This window comes from Oncorhynchus mykiss, chromosome 27 (genome assembly GCF_013265735.2).
Source record: "Oncorhynchus mykiss isolate Arlee chromosome 27, USDA_OmykA_1.1, whole genome shotgun sequence".
NCBI classification, from domain to species: domain Eukaryota; kingdom Metazoa; phylum Chordata; class Actinopteri; order Salmoniformes; family Salmonidae; genus Oncorhynchus; species Oncorhynchus mykiss.
In genome coordinates this window covers 22,753,887-22,774,154 of record NC_048591.1, presented here as the reverse complement: position 1 = coordinate 22,774,154, position 20,268 = coordinate 22,753,887, and the positions used below count along the sequence as shown (strand labels likewise).

The 20,268-nt window shown below is 44.1% G+C and overlaps 1 protein-coding gene across 2 annotated transcripts; it reads left to right on the top strand.

Annotated features, from left to right (window-relative positions):
• Window positions 1-308: 308 nt before the first annotated feature.
• LOC110507791 (transmembrane protease serine 5-like) lies at window positions 309-19,981 on the top strand. Of its 2 annotated transcripts, XM_021588031.2 has the most exons (13): window positions 309-533; window positions 1,755-1,905; window positions 2,389-2,475; window positions 2,760-2,873; window positions 15,765-15,900; window positions 16,139-16,252; window positions 16,363-16,406; window positions 17,898-18,060; window positions 18,270-18,454; window positions 18,640-18,738; window positions 18,886-19,028; window positions 19,392-19,544; window positions 19,684-19,981. In XM_021588031.2, the coding sequence occupies exons 1-13, from the start codon at window positions 531-533 to the stop codon at window positions 19,690-19,692; spliced, it is 1,401 nt and encodes a 466-aa protein (XP_021443706.1). In that variant the 5' UTR covers window positions 309-530; the 3' UTR covers window positions 19,693-19,981. The 2 variants fall into 2 exon arrangements, with proteins under 2 accessions (XP_021443706.1, XP_021443707.1); XM_021588032.2 differs by lacking the exons at window positions 15,765-15,900; window positions 16,139-16,252; window positions 16,363-16,406.
• The last annotated feature ends 287 nt before the right edge of the window (window positions 19,982-20,268 follow it).

Sequence of the window (20,268 nt, the reverse complement as noted above, 5' to 3'; positions counted from 1 at the left end):
ACAGTGTTCATTTTGTTCTGGAGTGGCCTGGTGAGAGATGTGTTACCTTTGGATTCCAAATGAGTCTGACTGGGATTGACGTGATATGAGGCTTTTCAACAATCTGTAATTATGACCTTTGCTCATGAAGCTACAACGTTCAGCCAATAATGTTCTGTCTGCCAAGTGGATGCTCTGTTGGCACAGGTAAGGGTGTTACTAAGCAACCTGTGCCTCTGCCTGCCCTATCAGTGGCTTGTGGGGTATCTCTGGAGATGTTCCCTCCTACAAATAACTGGTTGAGCCTGCCTCCATAGGCCCCATGACCCCCTTGGCAAAACAACAGGTTCATTCAGCAGCACAGCACCACTGCTGACCTCACTGTCTCTTTGTGAAGGGAAAATCCAGAGTTGCATTCTGTGAAATGGCAAATGGTCGACCAGCTGCGAGCGGAGTGCATCTCTGTCTCTAACCTAACACAGGCCTACAGATGAGCGCTGAAGAGCCCACTGCCACACTCTCCTCTGGACAACAGAACATACAAGGAAAACATGGTAAGTCTCCAGGCATATATCTCTGTCTCTCTCCTTACCCCTATTTACTTTCATTATCACCTTGATACCTTCTCTGTTGCCCTCTGTCTTTAGGCTATGGACTCACTCATTGAGTGTCAACATCACTGATAACAGATGGTGTTTTCATAATGCCTCTGTCTATTTCCTTTACATGTACTAGCTGTTGTGCGTGTTGTTTAACAACAACTATGATGATTTATTAATGGGTTTTAATAATCTATTGTCAATCCTCATAATGTATTTCAAGTACATGTACATTGTGTACTTTTTACTAATGTACATGTATTATCTACTAGACAGCTAGAGGATAACTTAAAGAGAAATATATACATCCAGTGCATGTGTTAACATACTGCTGTTGATTCTAGGGGTAAATTACAATGTTTCAGCATCATGTTGGAGTAGATGGTTTTTAGATGGGATTTGTAAATATATAATGCCATCCTATTTTCCCACAATATCTCATTGCTTGAGCTAGAAATACCCTGTAGTATTTAAAATTTTTGGTTTTAATTATGTCTTGCAATAGAAAACAATTGTAGGTAGTCTGATTCACCTGCATGTGAAATACCTTCTGCATAGGTCTGGTACTGCGTAGAGTAAATTTGATTTATTTATTTTATTTAACCTTTATTTAACTAGGCAAGTCAGTTAAGAACAAATCCTTATTTACAATGACAGCCTTTCCAGGTCAAACCCTAACCCGGACGACTCTGGGCCAATTGTGCGCCGCCCTATAGGACTCCCAATCACGGCCGGTTGTGATACAGCCTGGAATCTAACCTGTAGTCTGTAGTGAGGCTTCTAGCACTGAGATGCAGTACCTTAGACCATTGCGCCACTCGGGAGCCCCAAATCCATATGTCTGCAGCACAAGTATGACACATTGGCTGGGATTCTCACACATGGCTATGAATGATACATTGTGCTTCAGTTCACACACCTGGACACCTGTGACATTATCTACGCACCGTTACACACCTGCCATTCAAATTCCATACACCTGGACAAACCCTCCGGAGATCTCTTGTTTCACAGTCATCCTAATTAAATATGTTTGATAAAGGGGTTGAATAAGGAGGCGTCCGTGTGTGTAGAAGGGGAGGGGTAGTCAGCCAGGAAGAATAGGTTATCTTCATATCCAGTGTTCCAGAAGAATGATGTGAATACTGTGTGTTCTATTCATCACATCTGTTGCAGAATCTTGATGGAGATACATTATCTGTGATTGAGAATCCTGTGGCTGTCAGTCATTCTTTCCACCCAGAGAAGACAGGAGTGGGAGAGGCCCGAGGAGCTCAGAGCCAGAGCTGCCATGCCTGGCTGAGAGGAATCCATTCGACAAACCACAGTAAGGTCAATGCCTGGGTGGTGCACTGTCTAATAGGGCTGAAACCACAGGCTATCATTAGTTGACAACATTATCCAATTAGTACACAAACAAGGCATGCTATATAAAGTCTTATCTAATTAGAGTATATAGCAGCATTAAGCTTTAGTACTTTAGTATCTCATGGTCTTAAGTTAAAGTTGTACAGTACACATCTACAACTCACAGCTGCCATGCAGACTTTATATACTGTAAATCAGTTGATTATGACACTGCCTGTGAAATGTTAAGCGCTCATCTTTGTCACTGGTCAAGTTCCCTACATGTGGTATGCTTTGTTCACATCCTTAGTTGTGTGCAAGTTGTAGACTGTGTAAGGGCTGTTACATGCTGTGTCGCTATCTCTTCCACTCTATGTCAGTGTGACAGACAGCTAACATGCCTTTTATCAGTATACACAGGCCAGTTAATATCTTATCAGTGTCTAATTCAGCTGTTCTCCAGTGTCAGCCAATAGACTGGTGAGAGTACTGGCTGCTGTGTGTGCAGTAGGACTTCTCGGAGGCTTAGCAGTCGGAGTGTGGTTCCTAGGTGAGACATCCTTCAAGTGTCAAATCATGGAGTATGAAGAGAATGATGGCATGTTCAATGTTCTAATGTTTGTGCAATACAAATTCCTTGCTGTGGTGGATGAAAAACAGAAGTAACCCCACATGTCAGAATATAGAACACTGTATTTGAATGAGTCTGTTATAGCTGATTAACTATGCATGATAATCATGTCTCACACAATGACAGAGCTAGATTAAGAACATCTGTTTTACATCCACTACGACTATAATTCACTCTGCATGTTGTTGTTTTCCCTCCCACAGTCAGGTTGTTGTTGAGGCCTACCTCTTCCCAGAGCCCAGCTGGGCTAGGGGACACCAAGGAGACGTCCTTCTGTAACGTGACTGAGGACATCTCTGTGGCTGACCCCAGGAAAGGTCTGTGCCTCTCAGCCCCTCACTCACCACAGAGACTGTCATCTTGGCTGTGTGATTGTCTATGTCCCAAATAACAGCTTATTCCTATGTAGTGCCCCATAAGCTCCAGTCAAAAGTAGTGCACTAAATAAGGTATACAGCGCCTTCAGAAAGTAGCCCTTTACTTTTTCCACAGTTTGTTGTGTTACAGCCTGAATTTAAAAGTGATTAAATGTAGATGGTTTTTGTCCCTCGCCTGCACACAATAGCCCATAAAGTCAAAGTAGAATTATGTTATTCAAAAAAATATATGTTTATTACAAATAAAAGCTGAAATGCCTTGAGTAAATATGTATTCAACCCCTTTGTTATGGCTAGCCTAAATAAGTTCACGGGTAAAATGTGCTTAACAAGTCACATAATACGTTGCATGGACTCACTCTATGTGCTATGATAGTGTTAAAAAGGATTTTTGTTATGACAACGTCATCTCTATACTCCACACACATTTGTCCCTCAGTCGAGCAGTGAATTTCAAACACAGATACCACAAAGACAAAGACCAGGGAGGTTTTTCAATGCAGTGCAAAAAAGGCACATATTTGTAGATGGGTAAAAATTAAATAGCAGAAATTGAATATCACTTTGAGCATGGTAAAGTTATTAATTAGGCTTTGGATGCTGTATCAATAACCCAGTCACTACAAAGATACAGGTGTCCTTCCTAACTCAGTTGCCGGAGAAGAAGGAAACCGCTCAGTGATTAACGTTCCCGCAGGCTAAGCTCCAATTGTTGTCTGCATTGTGCACCTGAAGCCTTAGTAGGTACAAGTACTCTGGTGAGTCTGACTGGGAACCCTCTGTCCCATTACCGAAACTCCTTTATGTGAGCTTGCTGTTGGGAGACCAGTCTAAGACTCTCCGGGAGCTTATTGACTCTGGGCCAGATGAGAGTTTCATGGACGCTACTCTGGTCTCAGAACTAAGTATCCCAACTCAACTCCTCTCTGTTCCCATGGATGCCAGGGCACTAGACGGCCGCTCCATTGGTAGAGTCACGCACAGCACAGTTCCCATTAATATGCGGGTATCTGGAAATCACAGTGAGTCAATTCAGCTCCTCCTCATTGAGTTCCCTCACATACCTGTTTTGGGTTTTTCTTGGCTCCAGAAGCACAACACAGATAATGACTGGACTAGGGGTTCCATCCTGGGTTGGAGCTTGTTCTGCCATTCACACTGCCGGGCACAGCCTTCTCCGAAACATCTGCTTCCAGGGTTAAGTACGTTCTCGGATCTCTCTGCCGTGCCCGCAGAGTATCATGGCCTCATGGAGGTTTTCAGCAAGGCTCGTGCTACCTCCCTTCCTCCACATCGTCCTTACGATTATGCTATTAACCTCCTTCCAGGCACCACACCGCCTTGAGGCCAGCTATATTATCTTCTGGTCCTGAGACCAAGGCCATGGAGGAGTACATCGAGGACTCACTGGTTTTTGTGAGCATTCGCCCTTCTGCCTCTCCTGCCGGCGCAGGATCCTTCTTTATGGGGAAGAATGACAAGACCCTGCATCCATGTATTGATTACCGGGCCCTCAATGACATTATGATTAAAAATCGGTACCCTCTACCACTCCTCTACTCAGCTTTCGAACCTCTCTACTATCTTTTCCAAACTGGACCTTCGAAATGCCTACCACCTTGTGCGGATACGCAAACGAGACGAGTGGAAGACAGCTTTCAACACTACCAGTGGACACTATGAGTACCTGGTTATGCCGTTTGGACGGCATAACCAGGTACTCATAGTACCCTGGTCAACTATGTGCTACGGGACATGTTTTGTTTTTGTTTACCTCGACGACATCCTGGTTTTCTCTCGTTCTGCCCAGGAACACATTCTCCATATTCGACAGGTCCTTCAGCGTCTCCTGGAGAATCAGTTGTTTGTAAAGGCTGAGAAGTGTGAGTTCCACAGCTCCACCATCTCCTTTCTGGGATACATTATTGTTGAGGGGAATGTTCAGATGGATGAGCACAGTGCTGGATTGGCCCTAGCCCACATCCAGGATGCAGCTACAACGGTTTATGGAATTTGCACATTTGCACAGCAATCTGGCAGTTCCCCTCTCTGCACTCACCTCTCCCAAGGTACCATTCATATAGTCTCCAGCAGCGGACAAGGCTTTTGGGGATCTAAAGCAACATTTTACTACTGCTGCCATCCTTTCGACGTGGGAGTAGGGCCGTTCTTTCTCAGCGATCCGTCCAGGACCAACATCTTCATCCCTGTGCCTTCATGTCCCATCGTCTCAACTCTGCAGAGAGGAACTAGGATGTTGGGAACTGAGAACTCCTAGCTGTTAAGATGGTTCTGGAGGAGTGGAGACACTGGCTGGAAGGGGCGGAACATCCATTTCTGGTATGGACGGATCATAAGAATTTAGAATACCTCCTCACTGCCAAGCGCGTCAACCCAAGGCAAGCATGTTGGGCTATGTTAGTTATCAGGTTAAATTTCACTTTCTCTCGCCCAGGGTCAAAAAACGTGAAGCAGGATGCTCTATCCCGTCTGTACAGTTCCTCTGCCACTCCGTCTGAATCAGAGACCATCCTCCCTGCCTCTTGTTTGGAGGCTTCTGTTGTTTGGGAAATTGAGGCTCTGGTCCGCAATGCACAGTGTTCCCAGTCAGACCCTGGGGGGGGGGGGGGGGGGTGCTAACCGGCTGTTTGTTCCTGATTCAGTCCAGTCTTAGGTCCTGGAATGGGCTCACTCCTCCAGGCTTACCTGTCATCCTAGTACTCGTCGAACTCTGTCTTTCCTCCGTCAATGCTTCTGGTGGCCCACCATCGTTCCTGATGTCTCGGCCTTCATTGACGCATGCATGGTGTGTGTGCAAAGCAAGAGTCCGCGGCAAGCTCCGTCTGGCCTCCTACAGCCACTCCCTGTCCCTCTTTGCCCCATGTCCCATATTTTCCTGGATTTTGTCACTGGGATTCCTCCATCAGATGGCAACACCACCATCCTGACAGTGGTTGACAGATTCTCCAAGGCCGCCCATTCCATCCCTCTTCCGAAGTTACCTTCAGTCAAGGAGACGGCCCAGCTTATGGTAAAGTACGTCTTCCAAATCTATGGACTCTCGGTTGACATTATCTAGGACTGGGATCCTGAGTTTTCGTCCCAATTCTGGAAGGCGTGTGCACTCTTATCGGATCATCAGCCAGCCTGTCCTCTGGGTTTCATCCCCAATCTAATGACCAGTCGGCGCGAGCCAATCAAGACATGGAGACGGCACTCCGGTGTCTTGTTGCCAGTAACCCCACCACCTGGAGTCAGCAACTGGTCTGGGTGGAATATGCCAGGAACATTCTCCCCTGCTCGGCTACAGCACTATCCCCCTTCGAATGCTCCATGCGGTGTCAGCCCCCGCTCTTCCCAGAGCAAGAAGTTGAGTTCAACATACCTTCAGCCCAGATGTTCGTCTGCCGCTGTCGGCATACCTGGAAAAGAGCTCGGGTGACTCTTCTCAAGACCACCTCCAGGTATCGTCGACAAGCGGACCGCCACCGGACTCTGGCTCCTCGCTGTTGGGCAAAGGGTATGGTTGTCCACTCGGGACCTACCCCTCTGGGTAGAATCCCGTAAACTTTCCCCTCGTTTCATTGGTCCTTTCCCCATTCTAGAGTCATCAGTCCCACTGCTGTCCATCTGCTGTTGCCCCGTACCCTTCGTGTTCACGCTACCTTTCAAGTGTCCAGAATTAAGCCCTTGTCTCACAGTCCTCTGTCTTCTGTTTCTAGGCCCATCCCTCCCTCCTGTGTCATTGATGGCAAGCCAGCGTATACGGTGAGAAGCCTCCTGAAGGTTCAACCACGGGGCAAGGATTTCAAGTACCTGGTTGACTGTGCGGGTTATGGCCTGGAGGAGAGGTGCTGGGTTTCTGCTAAAGACATCCTGGACCCGGCCCTCATCGCCTATTTTCACCGCCGACACCCCAGTTAGCCAGGTATGCATCCAGATAGGACGCCTATTGGCGTCCCTAGAGGGGGGGGGGGGGGGGGGGGGGTCTGATAGGTATGCACCCTGATAGGACGCCCTGATCTGTTTTACCTGTCCTTGTGACTGTCTCCACCCCCTCCAGGTGTCGATTATTTTCCCCGGTGTATTTATCCCTGTGTTTCCTGTCTCTCTGTGCCAGCTCGTCTTGTATGTTCAAGTCAACCAGCATGTTTTTCCCATGCTCCTACTTTTTCTATTCTCCTTTTCCTCCCGGCTTTGACCATGGCCTGTTTCTGGACTCTGTACCAGCCTGCCTTGACCTTGAACCTGCCTGCCACTCTGGACTCTGAACTGGTTTCGACTTTTTGCCTGTCCATGACCATTCTCTTGTATACCCATTTGGATTATAATAAATATGAAAGACTCAACCCATCTGCCTCCCGTGTCTGCATCTGGGTCTCGCCTTGTGCCCTTATAGTTATGTTCGGTACAAATCCAATACCGCACATTACTGAGTGCCACTCTCCATATTTTGGTGGCTGTATCATGTTATGGGTATCATTAAGTTTTTCAGGATAAAAAATAAATGTAATGGGGCTGAGCACAGGCAAAACTCTGAGAGGAAAACCTGGTTCAGTCTGCGTTCCACCAGACACTGGGAGATTAATTCACCATTCAGCAGGACAATAACCTAAAACAAGGCCACACCTACACTGGAGTTGCTTACAGTAAGTGTTCCTGAGTGGCCGAGTTACAGTTTTTACTTTAATCTTCTTGAAGAATTTTGAAAAGAATAATGGGCAAATGTTGCACAATCCAGCCGTGGAAAGCTCTTAGAGATTTGCCCAGAAAGACTCACAGCTGTACTCGCTGCCAAAGGTGCTTCTATAAAGTATTGACTCAGGGGTGGGAATACTTATGTAAATTAGATATTTCTGAATGACATTTTCAGTAAATGTGCTAACATTTCAAAAAACATGTTTTCACTTTGTAATTATGGGGTAATTGTGTGTAGATGGGTGAGATTTGTTTTTTAATTCATTTGGAATTCAGGCTGTAACACAGCAAAATGTGGAACAAGTCAAGGAGGTATGAATACTTTCTGAAGGCACTGTAGGGTATGATTTGGGACGCACTTGATTGGTCAGGCAGAAAGCCCTTCCTAGTAGTTTTATGGTTTATCACAACATTTGTTGTGATTTATTTCATTCAACATTTATTTAACTAGGCAAGTCAGTTAAGAACAAATTCTTATTTACAATGATGGCCTAATCAAAGGCAAAAGGCCTCCTGCAGGGACAGGGCCTTGGATAAAAAGAAAAAGTAAATACAATAAAAATATAGCACAAAACACACATCACAACAAGAGAGACAACACAACACTACATAAAGAGAGACCTAAGACAACAACATAGCAACACATGACAACACAGCATGGTAGCAACACAACATGACAACAACATGGTAGCAACACAATATGGCAGCATCACAGGGTACAAACATTATTGGGCACAGACAACAGCACAAAGGGCAAAAAGGTAGAGACACCAATACATCACAGAAAGCAGCCACAACTGTCATTAAGAGTGTCCATGATTGAGTCTTTGAATGAAGAGATTGAGATAAAACTGTTCCGTTTGAGTGTTTGTTGCAGCTCGTCCAGTCCCTAGCTGCAGCGAACTGAAAAGATGAGCGACCCAGGGATGAGTGTGCTTTGGGGACCTTTAAGAGAATGTGATTGGCAGAATGGGTGTTATAGGTAGAGGATGAGAGCTGCAGTAGATATCTCAGATAGGGGGAGTGAGGCCTAAGAGGCTTTTATAAATAAACATCAACCAGTGGGTCTTGCGATGGGTATACAGAGATGACCAGTTTACAGAAGAGTATAGAGTGCAGTGATGTGTCCTATAAGGAGCATTGGTGGAAAATCTGATGGCGGAATGGTAAAGAACACCTAGCCGCTCGAAAGCACACTTACCTGCCGATCTATACATTTCGTCTCCGTAATCTAGCACGGGTAGGATGGTCATCTGAATCAGGGTTAGTTTGGCAGCTAGGGTGAAAGAGGAGTGATTACGATAGAGGAAACAAAGTCTAGATTTAACTTCAGCCTGCAGCTTTGATATGTGCTGAGAGAACGACACTGCACCATCTAGCCATACTCCAGCTGAGTATAAGACTGTATCATCTGCATATAAATGGATGAGAGAGCTTCCTACTGCCTGAGCTATGTTGTTGATGTAAATTGAGAAAAGCGTGGGGTCTCGGATCAATCCTTGGGGTACTCCCTTGGTGACAGTGGCAGTGGCTGAGACAGCAGATTTTCTGACTTTATAGACTGCACTTTTTGAGCGAGATAGTTAACAAACCAGGCCAAAGACCCCTCAGAGACACCAATACTCCTTAGCCAGCCCACAAGAATGGAACGGTCTACCATATCAAACGCTTTGGCCACGTTAATAAAAAATAGCAGCACAATATTGCTTAGAATCAAGGGTAATGGTGACATCAATGAGGACCTTTAAGGTTGCAGTGACACATCCATAACCTGAGCGGAAACCAAATTGCATACCTGAGAGAATACTATAGACATCAAGAAAGCCAGTCAGTTGAATAAGGTATTATTTAAGTTTTTCCAGCACTTTTGATAAACAGGGCAAAATAGAAATAGGCCTTTAACTGTAAGAATCAGCTTTATCTCCCCCTTTAAATAAAGGATGAATCGTGGCTGCCTTCCAAGCAATGGGAACCTCCCCAGAAAGGAGAGACAGGTTAAAAAGGTCAGAGATAGGCTTGGCGATGATAGGGGCAGCAACCTTGAAGAAGAAAGGGTCTAAATCATCTGACCCAGATTTTTTAAGTTTAAGGAGCTCCTTTAGCACCTGGGACTCAGTGACTGCCTGCAGGGAGAAACTTTGTAGTGGGGCAGGGGGAAAAGAGGGAGAAGCATTGGGGATAGTCACATTAGAAGGGGTGGGAGATGAGGAAATGTTGGACGGGCAAGGAGGCATGGCTGAGTCAAATAGGAATCCCGACTTAATGAAATGGTGATTAAAGAGCTCAGCCATGTGCTTCTTGACAGTAACAACCACATCATTAACATTAAGGGACATGGGAGGGTTAATTCTCCAGGTCTTTAACCATTTTCCAGAACTTCTGTGTAACCCTTGTGTAGTCTTAACATTCTGCATACTTCCCTTGTCCAAAAGGTTAAAAAAATGACCCGCCTTCACGTATCCCCTAAAATAAAGCATCTTCATTTAATTTTAAACCCCAAATCTAGTTTGCATGAAGAAAAAACCTGTCATTCATTACAAACTTTGTGAATATCTGCATTTTCCCTCTTCACAATGCCGAAAGACTGCATTTAATCAGTGGACACCACTCGTTTTTATTACAACACACCTGTCATAATTGTTTTCTTTACTAAAGTAGAGGTTTATTATTATTATTATTGCTAAAGATACTGCATAGGTGTAAACATACTTTTTTTAGCAGGCGATAGCACTTGTATAGCTTAAGAAAGTAGCAGAAATGTGCAGAAAGTAGTTTTGAATGCATTTTATTGAAGGGAAACAATAACAGTCTTGAACTTTTTTGGCAACATAGTGATATATTCTTATATACTGTACAATGAGGAATTCAACTACAAAATACTAGTCTTCTCCCATTTGTTTAACCATTGCCCCCACCCACAAGGTGTATAAACAACAATAAATAAGGATAAAACAAGATAATAGATACAAAACAAAAATGTGAAGAACATAAATCAATCAACTCTAATTATCACATGTAGGACAGTATGCAAGTGTGTGTGCATGGACTTTGCAGATGTATTTCTCACATGTGTTTTACAGTCCTTCTTTGGGGGGCAGAATTGGCATCTCCTCCTCTTGCAGCCTCAGGTGGATCAGGACAAGATTCAGTCCCCTGAACAGCTTTCACAAGTGCTGCAGAGGCTGCTGTGGGGGGAGGCGCTCCCTTCTTTGAATGTGTGGGGTTACAAGTGCCTTTTCCAGCTTTTCCAGGAACACCATCCTCTTGTTCCGCTTATCTGGCCTCCAGGTAGAGTTGACCTTGTTCCATATCACAAAGGCATTGCATGAGGACACATCAATGATGTTATGGAAAATGACCAGGGGCCAGTGGCAGTCATCCTCCTGCAGCTGTAAGTTCCATTCACCTTATCCAGGTTGTCCACATCTCCTTTGTTGTGGTTGTAGTCCAGGATAATGGCTGGCTTCCTGTCCTCACCATCACTGATCTCATCCATTTTGTGCAGTGTGCTCAGGAGGACCACATTCTTGTTCCTCTTTGGGAGGTAAGAAACTAGAGTGGTGGTGGGGGTGTAGGCAAACGTTGATGAGAAGGCCTCTCTCTCCCTTGTTGCGAGGAGTGCATGGGAGAGCTCAGGCTCGTTCTTTCTAACTGTGCCAACCATGGTGATCTTCCTCTGCAGGAGCTGCTGGCTGAGTTCATAAGAGGTGAAGAAATTGTCACACGTGACATTGTGCCCCCTCAGTCCATTTGTCACATCAAGCACAACCGGCATCCCCTGGTTCTTCTCCGGGCCTCCACTGGTCGGCCTTGTGTAAACTTGCATCTTCCAAGCGTAGCTGGATTGTGCGTCACAGGCCACCCATATCTTGATGCCATACCATGCTGGCTTGCTGGGCATATACTGGCGGAAAGGACAGCGACCTTTTGACAAAAGAGATTACTATCAGTAATTTGTACCAGTGTCACAGAAAACAATCAGATAAATCAATGATATTACAGCAATACATAATAAAATTTACATTGAAAATCATTTACATTACAGATATTAAAATAAAAATGTACCTCTGAACGGAACCAGTTGCTCATCTACTGTTATTTCAGGCCCAGGGTTGTAGAGGTATGGCAGACGCTCCAACCACTTCTCCCAAACCTCTCTTATGGCTCCACCCACTTCTCCCAGACCTCTCTTATGGCTCCACCCACTCCTCCCAGACCTATCTTATGGCTCCACCCACTTCTCCCAGACCTCTCTTATGGCCGCCAGTTTGTCTCTCACACGTCTTGCAGGTCTTGACTCACGGTTATCAAATCGTAGCATTCTTGAGAAAGTGTCAAAGACTGTCAGTGGCATCAGGGCACGGACAATCACCCTTCCACTCTCTGCATCCCAGAGACTACATGTAACCTCGCCTCGGTGCCTATACACACCCGCTAAGATTAGCAGCCCTATGTAGGCATGCAGGTCAATCTCATCCATCCTTTTCCAGTTGTCTCCATATTTACGGAAACGCTCCGAATTTGTCATCTCCAGGATGATTTTTTCGATGGCTGGTGTGATGAACATGTAGAATGTTGAGGTGATGTCCTGAGCATGGGCAACTGCATGTCTTGTGGGCCCTGGAGTCATCGTTATGACATTTTGCACTGCCATCCTGTCCTGGTTGACATATGGTGACAAGGACCATGTTATTTTGCTGTTCTTTGACAAAAATGTCTCTCTTTCAGCTTGGGGGATTTCTTATTCATCTGAAGATGATGCATCGTGCTCTGGGTTACATTCTTCCCCGTCTTCTTCTTCAGATACCTCCTCCTCTTCTAAATCATTGTTCTCTTGTTCCTCCTGGACATCTGAAAAAATCAGATCTACGACCTGTTGGGCACTGAAACGTGCACTCATGGCTTCAGCAAAGGGAATACTGGGGGAACTGCCATCTGCATAAACTTTATAGCCTCTGACCATTCCCCATTAGTAAACAATGCTTTCAAGAAATGTTTATTTTGTATGAAATTGTTTTAATTTTTTTCTGTGAACTTGGGTCATGTGTGGGGTCGTGGAGGGGAGATGCTGCTTATGCACAAGAAAATGTTTGTTTTGTCTGAGTTCAATCTTTGTGGTTTTGTGGTGTGTAAATTATTTTATAACTGCCAGGTCACAAATTACCCAAAGACAATATTTGTACCCTGTACAGCTTTCATGGAAATATGAACAAAGGCGATGTTTCACTTTTTCTAATGTTGGGGTCACTCTAGCAAAAGTCATAAAATTTCAAATTGAAAAATATAATTTAGGGGGTTTTCTCTGCTGTTAAACATAGTAGTGCGTCATGTTTTACCCTTAAGACAACACAAGGGTTAAAGTAACTAACTTTCTCCTTCAGGATAGCCTGAGTGCACTTATTTCTCATTTGCCTGAACGATAGCCAGTCAGCCTGAGTATGTGTGTGCCGAGCCTTTCGCCAAATGCAATTCTTGAGGTGGAGTAACTCGGCAAGATCACGGTCGAACCAGGGGCTGAACCTGTTTTTAATTCTCATTTTCTTTATGGTGGCGTGTTCGTTAAAAACACCACTGAAAATATCAAAAGAAGGTCCAAGTGTCTTCGACAGAGCTGATTCTATACCATTTTACAAAGGCCAGTTCATGAAGGAAGGCTTGCTCATTGAAGTGTTTTAGCAAGCATCTATGACAAATCACTGAGCAGCCATTATGAACACAGGCTGTAAAACAGTGATCACTAAGGTCATTACAGAAAACACCAGACTGATACCTATCAGGATTATTTGTGAGGATAACATCGAGGAGAGTAGCCTTTTCTGGGTGTTTGGAGTCATACCTTGTGGTAATAATCTGAGAAAGATTTAGGGAGTCCCATTGCTTTAGGACTTGATCAGGTGTTATTTGTATGTCCCAGTTTAGGGAACATAGCACGACAAATTCAGACTTCAAATCAAAATCAAATCAAACGTTGTCACATACACATGGTTAGCAGATGTTAATGCGAGTGTAGCGAAATGTTTGTGTTTCTAGTTCCGACAATGCAGTAATAACCAACGAGTAATCTAACCTAACAATTTCTCAACAACTACCTTATACACGGCCTCCCGGGTGTCGCAGTGGTTAAGGGCGCTGTACTGCAGCGCCAGCTGTGCCATCAGAGTCCCTGGGTTCGCGCCCAGGCTCTGTCGTAACCGACCGGGAGGTCCGTGGGGCGACGCACAATTAGCCTAGCGTCGTCTGGGTTAGGGAGGGCTTGGTCGGTAGGGATGTCCTTGTCTCATCGCGCACCAGCGACTCCTGTGGCGGGCCGGGCGCAGTGCGTGCTAACCAAGGTTGCCAGGTGCACGGTGTAGCCTCCGACACATTTTTTACATACATTTTTCCATTATTAAAGTGGCTGGAGTATGTTGGCAGCAGCCACTCAGTGGTGGCTGTCTAACAGTCTGATGGCCTTGAGATAGAAGCTGTTTTTCAGTCTCTCGGTTATTATTGGTATTGGACAGAAAACACTCTGAAGTTTCTAAAACTGTTTGAATGATGTCTGTGAGTATAACATACCTCATATGGCAGGCAAAAACCTGAGAAAAATCCAACCAGGAAGTGGGACATCATGTTTCTAAAGGACTGTAACAGAACTTTTTGAGTTTTTGTCTGGATGAAGTGCCTGCGCCTCGGATTACTGGGCTGAACACACTAACAACAAGTGGCTATTTGGACATAAATTATGGAATTTTATGGAACAAATCAGTAATTTATTGTCGAACTGGGATTCCTGGGAGTGCCTTCGGATGAAGATCATCAAAGGTAAGTGAATATTTATGGTGTTGTTTCTAACTTTGTTGATTCCAAAATGGGGGATATTCCTCTGGCTTCTGAGCGCCGTTCTCAGATTATGCTTTTTCCTTCAAGTTTTTTTGAAATCTGACACAGCGGTTGCATTAAGGAGAAGTCTTATGTTGTCGAGGGGTTCCTGCGGTAGAAAGGTTAAACACGACTCACACCGTACCTAAACCGGCTGCAAGTGTGCACTATCGTGTGCCATTGTGCGCAAATTGATTTTGTCCCCCCACACCAAACACGATCACGACACGCAGGTTAAAATATAAAAACAAACTCTGAACCAATTATATGAATTTGGGGACCGGTCGAAAAGCATTAAACATTTATGGCAATTCAGCTGGCTAGCTTGCAGTTGCTAGCTAATGTGTCCTATTTAGCTAGCTTGCTGTTGCAAGCTAATTTGTCTTGGGATATAAACGATGAGTTGTTATTTTACCTGAAATGCACAAGGTCCTCTACTCCGACAATTAATCAACACATAAAATGGTCAATTGAATAATTTCTAGTCATCTCTCCTCCTTCCAGGCTTTTTCTTCTTTTGACTTTATATGGCGATTGGCATCTAACTTTCATAGTTACCACGACGACCAACCAAACTCAGTTCATCTTTCAATCACCCCCGGTGTGTATAACCAATAAGGAGATGGCAAGTGGGTATCTGCTTCTATAAACCAATGAGGTGATGGGAGAGGCAGGACTTGCACCACGATCAGTGTCACAAATAGAACTTCTATTTTAGCCCTTTGCAACGCAGACACTCGTTGGCGCGGGCGGCAGTGTGGGTGCAATAATTGAATAACGTTTGTTTACATTTATTTTGCAGCGCTCGACACATTAACGGTGTGGTCAGCATGTTAGCCCTTGGCAACGCAGACGCTTGTTGGCACGTGTGGGTGCAATAATTGAATAACATGTATGTTTAAATTTATTTTGCAATGCTCAGGCACGCGACGCAAGCGGTGGGGTCAGCATGTCAGTAATGACCAACACATCTGGATTGGAGCTGTGTAATATAAACCATATGTGTTTATATAACAGCTAAAATTGTCTTTATAACAGTACATATGTTAATTAATAAATTCTTTAACAACTTCTACATGGTCACAGTCAGTGGAAAGGAGTGGAGGCTGTCTATCGACCGACATCAAAACATGAAATAATGATCTGTTTATATTGACTACATTATTTATTGGATATAAGCTGCTTAAAATGTCCCTCTCAAACAAGACCACAGTTCATTACTGTTGATCTAGTTGGTCTCTGGAGGGATTATTTTCTATCAATCAGGTTCAGTGTTTTACAGAATCAGCCCGGAGAACTCTCTCTTGGAGATCCAGCTAGAGAAGGTGCCCACCTGGCTGCCTGTGTGCTATGAGAGATGGAACTCTTCCCTGGGGACCCTGGTCTGCCGCCAGCTGGGATATCTAAGGCTAGTCTACTAAGACCATTTTCTTACTACATAGCCCAAGCATCTTGGGAACATACTAGGCTATTCATCTAACCATAAGGCTGATTGCTCCCAGTTAATGATGGATTATTTAATGCTCTGTTAATACCTCGTTTATAGGCTTGCCTTATGCCCCATAGATCAGACATTACTTTTTAAAAGGAACACTCCCATCTTGCCTGCTTTTATAGAAGATATAACTGATTTATTTTCTTTTCAGACTGACCAAGCAAAAGGGGGTGAACTTAACCGACATCGGACCAAACTACACAGATGGCTTCATACAGATTACCTCCGAACACAATAGTAGCCTGGAAAATATATGGCAGTTAAGGTATGGCAGCTGTCTGAGGAGATAATGCATTACCTAATGATGCAGAAAAAATGGATGTGCTATCACAAAGTTATCAAGGTTTTCTAATGTACCTACTTGTTTTTATTTAGGGGGAGTTGCGTCACAGGGAAGGTTATAGCTTTGAAATGTTTTGGTAAGTTTCTGCAGGGTACTAACAACACTAACATAATAGTGGATTAACTACATTGTACATTTGTGCATCTCACACACCGGTAGGACCCAATGACCTTCATATGACCTCTCAGTCATGACTTCATAGTGCTACACATTGGTAGGAAATCCTTCTCGTTCCATGACATAGACTGATCAGGTGAATCTAGATGAAAGCTATACTCCCTTATTAATGTCACTTGTTAAATCCAGTTCAATCAGTGTAGATTAAAGGGAGGAGGGTTAAAGAAGGATTTTTAAGCCTTGAGACAATTGAGACATGGATTGTGTATGTGGGTGAATGGGCAAGACAAAATATTTAAGTGCCTTTGAACAGGGTATGGTAGTAGGTGCCAGGCGCACGGGTTTGAGCATGTCAAGAACTGCAACACTGCTGGGTTTTTCACTCTCAACAGTTTTCCGTGTGTATCAAGAATGGTCCACCACCCAAAGGACATCCAGCCAACTTGACACAACAGAAGGAAGCATTGGAGTCAACATGGGCCAGCATCCCTGTGGAACGCTTTCCACACTTTCGAGTCCGTGCCCTGACGAATTGAGGCTGTTCTGATGGCAAAAGGGGGTGCAAGTCAATATTAAAAAGCTGCTCCTAATGTTTTGTACACTCAGTATATACTGTACGGTGATGAGTTATCTCAATACAATGTACGTAAAGTGATCTGGGTAAAATATGTTCTTCACCATTCGGCCATCAGATTTGCCACCAATGCTCCTTACAGGACACATCACTGCAGTCTATACTCTTCTGTAAACTGGACACCTCTGTATACCCGTTGCAAGACCCACTGGTTGATGCTTATTTATAAAAACCTCTTAGGCCTCACTCCCCCTATCTGAGATATCTACTGCAGCTCTCATCCTCTACATACAACACCTGTTCTGCCAGTCACATTCTGTTAAAAGTCCCCAAAGCACATCCCTGGGTCGCTCATCTTTTCAGTTCGCTGCAGCTAGGGACTGGACGAGCTGCAACAAACACTCAAACGGAACAGTTTTATCTCAATCTCTTCATTCAAAGACTCAATCATGGACACTCTTACTGACAGTTGTGGCTGCTTTCTGTGATGTATTGGTGTCTCTACCTTTTTGCCCTTTGTGCTGTTGTCTGTGCCCAATAATGTTTGTACCCTGTGCTGCTGCCATAATGTGTTGCTACCATGTTGTTGTCATGTTGTGTTACTACCATGCTGTGTTGTCATGTGTTGCTGCCATGCTATGTTGTTGTCTTAGGTCTCTCTTTATGTAGTGTTGTGTTGTCTCTCTTGTTGTGATGTGTGTTTTGTCCTATATTTTTATTTAGTTTATTTTTAAGTTTTAATCCCAGCCCCTGTCCCTGCAGGAGGCCTTTTGGTAGGCCGTCATTGTAAATAAGAATTTGTTCTTAACTGACTTGCCTAGTTAAATAAATATAATTTTAAAAATGCCTTCATGTTTGTTTCCTGTGCCTGTGTAGAGTGTGGGACCCGGGCTAAGCTGCCCAGGATAATTGGGGGAGTTGAGGCTACCTTGGGAAGGTGGCCCTGGCAAGTCAGTCTCTACTACAGCAACCGACACACCTGTGGAGGCACCATCATCACCAGCCAATGGGTGGTCACAGCAGCCCACTGTGTGCACAAGTAAGACCCCCAAGGACCCCTCGGGATAAGAGGTTAGATGTTTGAGGTCAAAGGTCACTGACTCATGACTCATGACAGTGTAGTGATGACTAGGGACAGTAATAGCTCTCACTTTATTTTGCTCAAAGTCAGTTATACTTTATGCAATTGAGAATTGGAGAGACATCTATTCGATATAAATTGCTTCGTGTCTTTTTTTCACATTCCAGCTATAGGCTACCACAGGTGTCCAGTTGGGTGGTCTACGCTGGTATTGTCACACGCAGTTCAGCTAAAATGTCTCAGTACATTGGATATCCAGTGGAAAAGATCCTCTACAACAAGAACTACAATCCCAGGAGCCACGACAATGACATTGCTCTGATGAAACTGCGAACCCCACTGAATTTCTCAGGTGACAGGGAACTTGATTGCTTCTGTTTTGAATGCACCACATAGTCCTTTGGCTGACTGGAACACTCAACTATATTATTACAGCAATCAGTTCCAAACCATGTTCCAATATTACTGAAATTATCTTCAAAATTACCTACACTGTTTTCTAATATTCTTAATATTCTCTTAAATTGTATTTTTTAGATACCATCAGGCCTATTTGTCTGCCACAGTACGAGCGTGATCTTCCAGGAGGAACACAGTGCTGGATCTCTGGCTGGGGCTACACTCAACCGGATGATGGTAGGACTATGTTAAATGAATAATAGAACTTAAATAGAATAATTTAATGTATCTCTATCAGTGGTTCAATGTTTTTTTCATAGCACAAAGTCAGTCACGTCCTAAAAATAAGAGGTATATTTACATTAGTTTGACTTTCTTTGACAGTTCTCATCCCTGCCACGCTAAAAGAAGCTCCGGTTCCACTGATAAGCACCAAGAAATGCAACAGTTCCTGCATGTACAATGGAGAGATCACCCCCCGCATGCTCTGTGCTGGATTTACAGAAGGCAAAGTGGACGCATGTCAGGTTAGTTCATAAAACATACCTGAGTTCTTCCTCCTGTGGCTTGTTTTATGAAGAGATTTACCAAAGGTCAGAGAGTTGTTTCTTACAAAAGTAGAATTGGTTCTTGATGATGAGAATATTTTCCCCCAGGTGTCCCCATTACTGTTCTGAATTATCAAAGACAAATCTCATTAGGCATGCGGGCACACCAGCTTTATTCCTAGGCCTAACCGATCAAATTCAGTTGAGCTCAGGTTTCAGTATTTCACAATATCCCCTAAATCACTGTGACTTAACAATATCTCAAACCCTAGCAATCAGTGTGGTGGTCTGGTAACCAGTGTGATTGACAGTAGTGTGTATCTGCTCCTGTCCTCTTCCCAGGGGGACAGTGGGGGTCCTCTGGTCTGTCAAATTGACAATGTGTGGAGACTGGTGGGTGTGGTGAGCTGGGGTACAGGCTGCGCTGAGCCCAACCACCCCGGAGTCTACACCAAGGTGGCCGAGTTCCTCGGCTGGATCTACGACATGATTGAGGCAAACTTACACTAACTCTTCGTTGCATAGGCCTACGTGTTGATTTTCTACATATTAGGAACACATCTGCTGTGCACTTCTGTTTCACCTCTTGAAATTGCATAATACTGTATGTTACATTTTATTTTTCCATCCGCAGAGCTACTGAGGAGGAAGAGGAATAAGACAATGGATGATCAGGGAGACTCATGTATGACCAGAACAGGCCTAGAGCAAACTGAAACATAAGATGCTCCTGACATTCTTCCTCCTGTACTATATCTGTCATTTTACCTCCTTATAATGGCCATGTGTATTGCAGAAATTCATACATTATTTAGGAAATAATTTTATACTATTTGTTTGTCATGCATTTTATTTTTAGCACCTGAATGAGAACATATTTATATCATATATTTGTCTTGTAATGAAAATAAATTGTGCTTCATATCTAAACATGTCATTTGTTTCCTCTGGTGTGATGAAACAGGTTTATGTGTCTGGGCCATCATGTCTGAAGGATGCAGACACTGTTCACCGCTGAGTGCAAAGTAGTAGCACCTCTCTCCTGTCAGGAGAGGGCGTGCATGCACCCCTATCATCTCTTTTCTATAGTAAAAGAGGACACTCGCGACAAAAGTTGAGTTTGTCAACATTTAGTAGTAACGTTAGAACAAGGGTCGCAAAACCTTGAAGCAAGTTTACTGTGAGTATTTCCATGTGTTTTGTGTTAAAAGGATAACTA

Excerpts from the sequence above, each read along its gene's own strand:
- LOC110507791 (XM_021588031.2), top strand. Across the intron at positions 15,901-16,138 it reads CGCCAGCTGGGATATCTAAG|ACTGACCAAGCAAAAGGGGG; the intron begins GCTAGTCTACTA and ends TTTTCTTTTCAG. Across the intron at positions 18,455-18,639 it reads AACCCCACTGAATTTCTCAG|ATACCATCAGGCCTATTTGT; the intron begins GTGACAGGGAAC and ends TGTATTTTTTAG.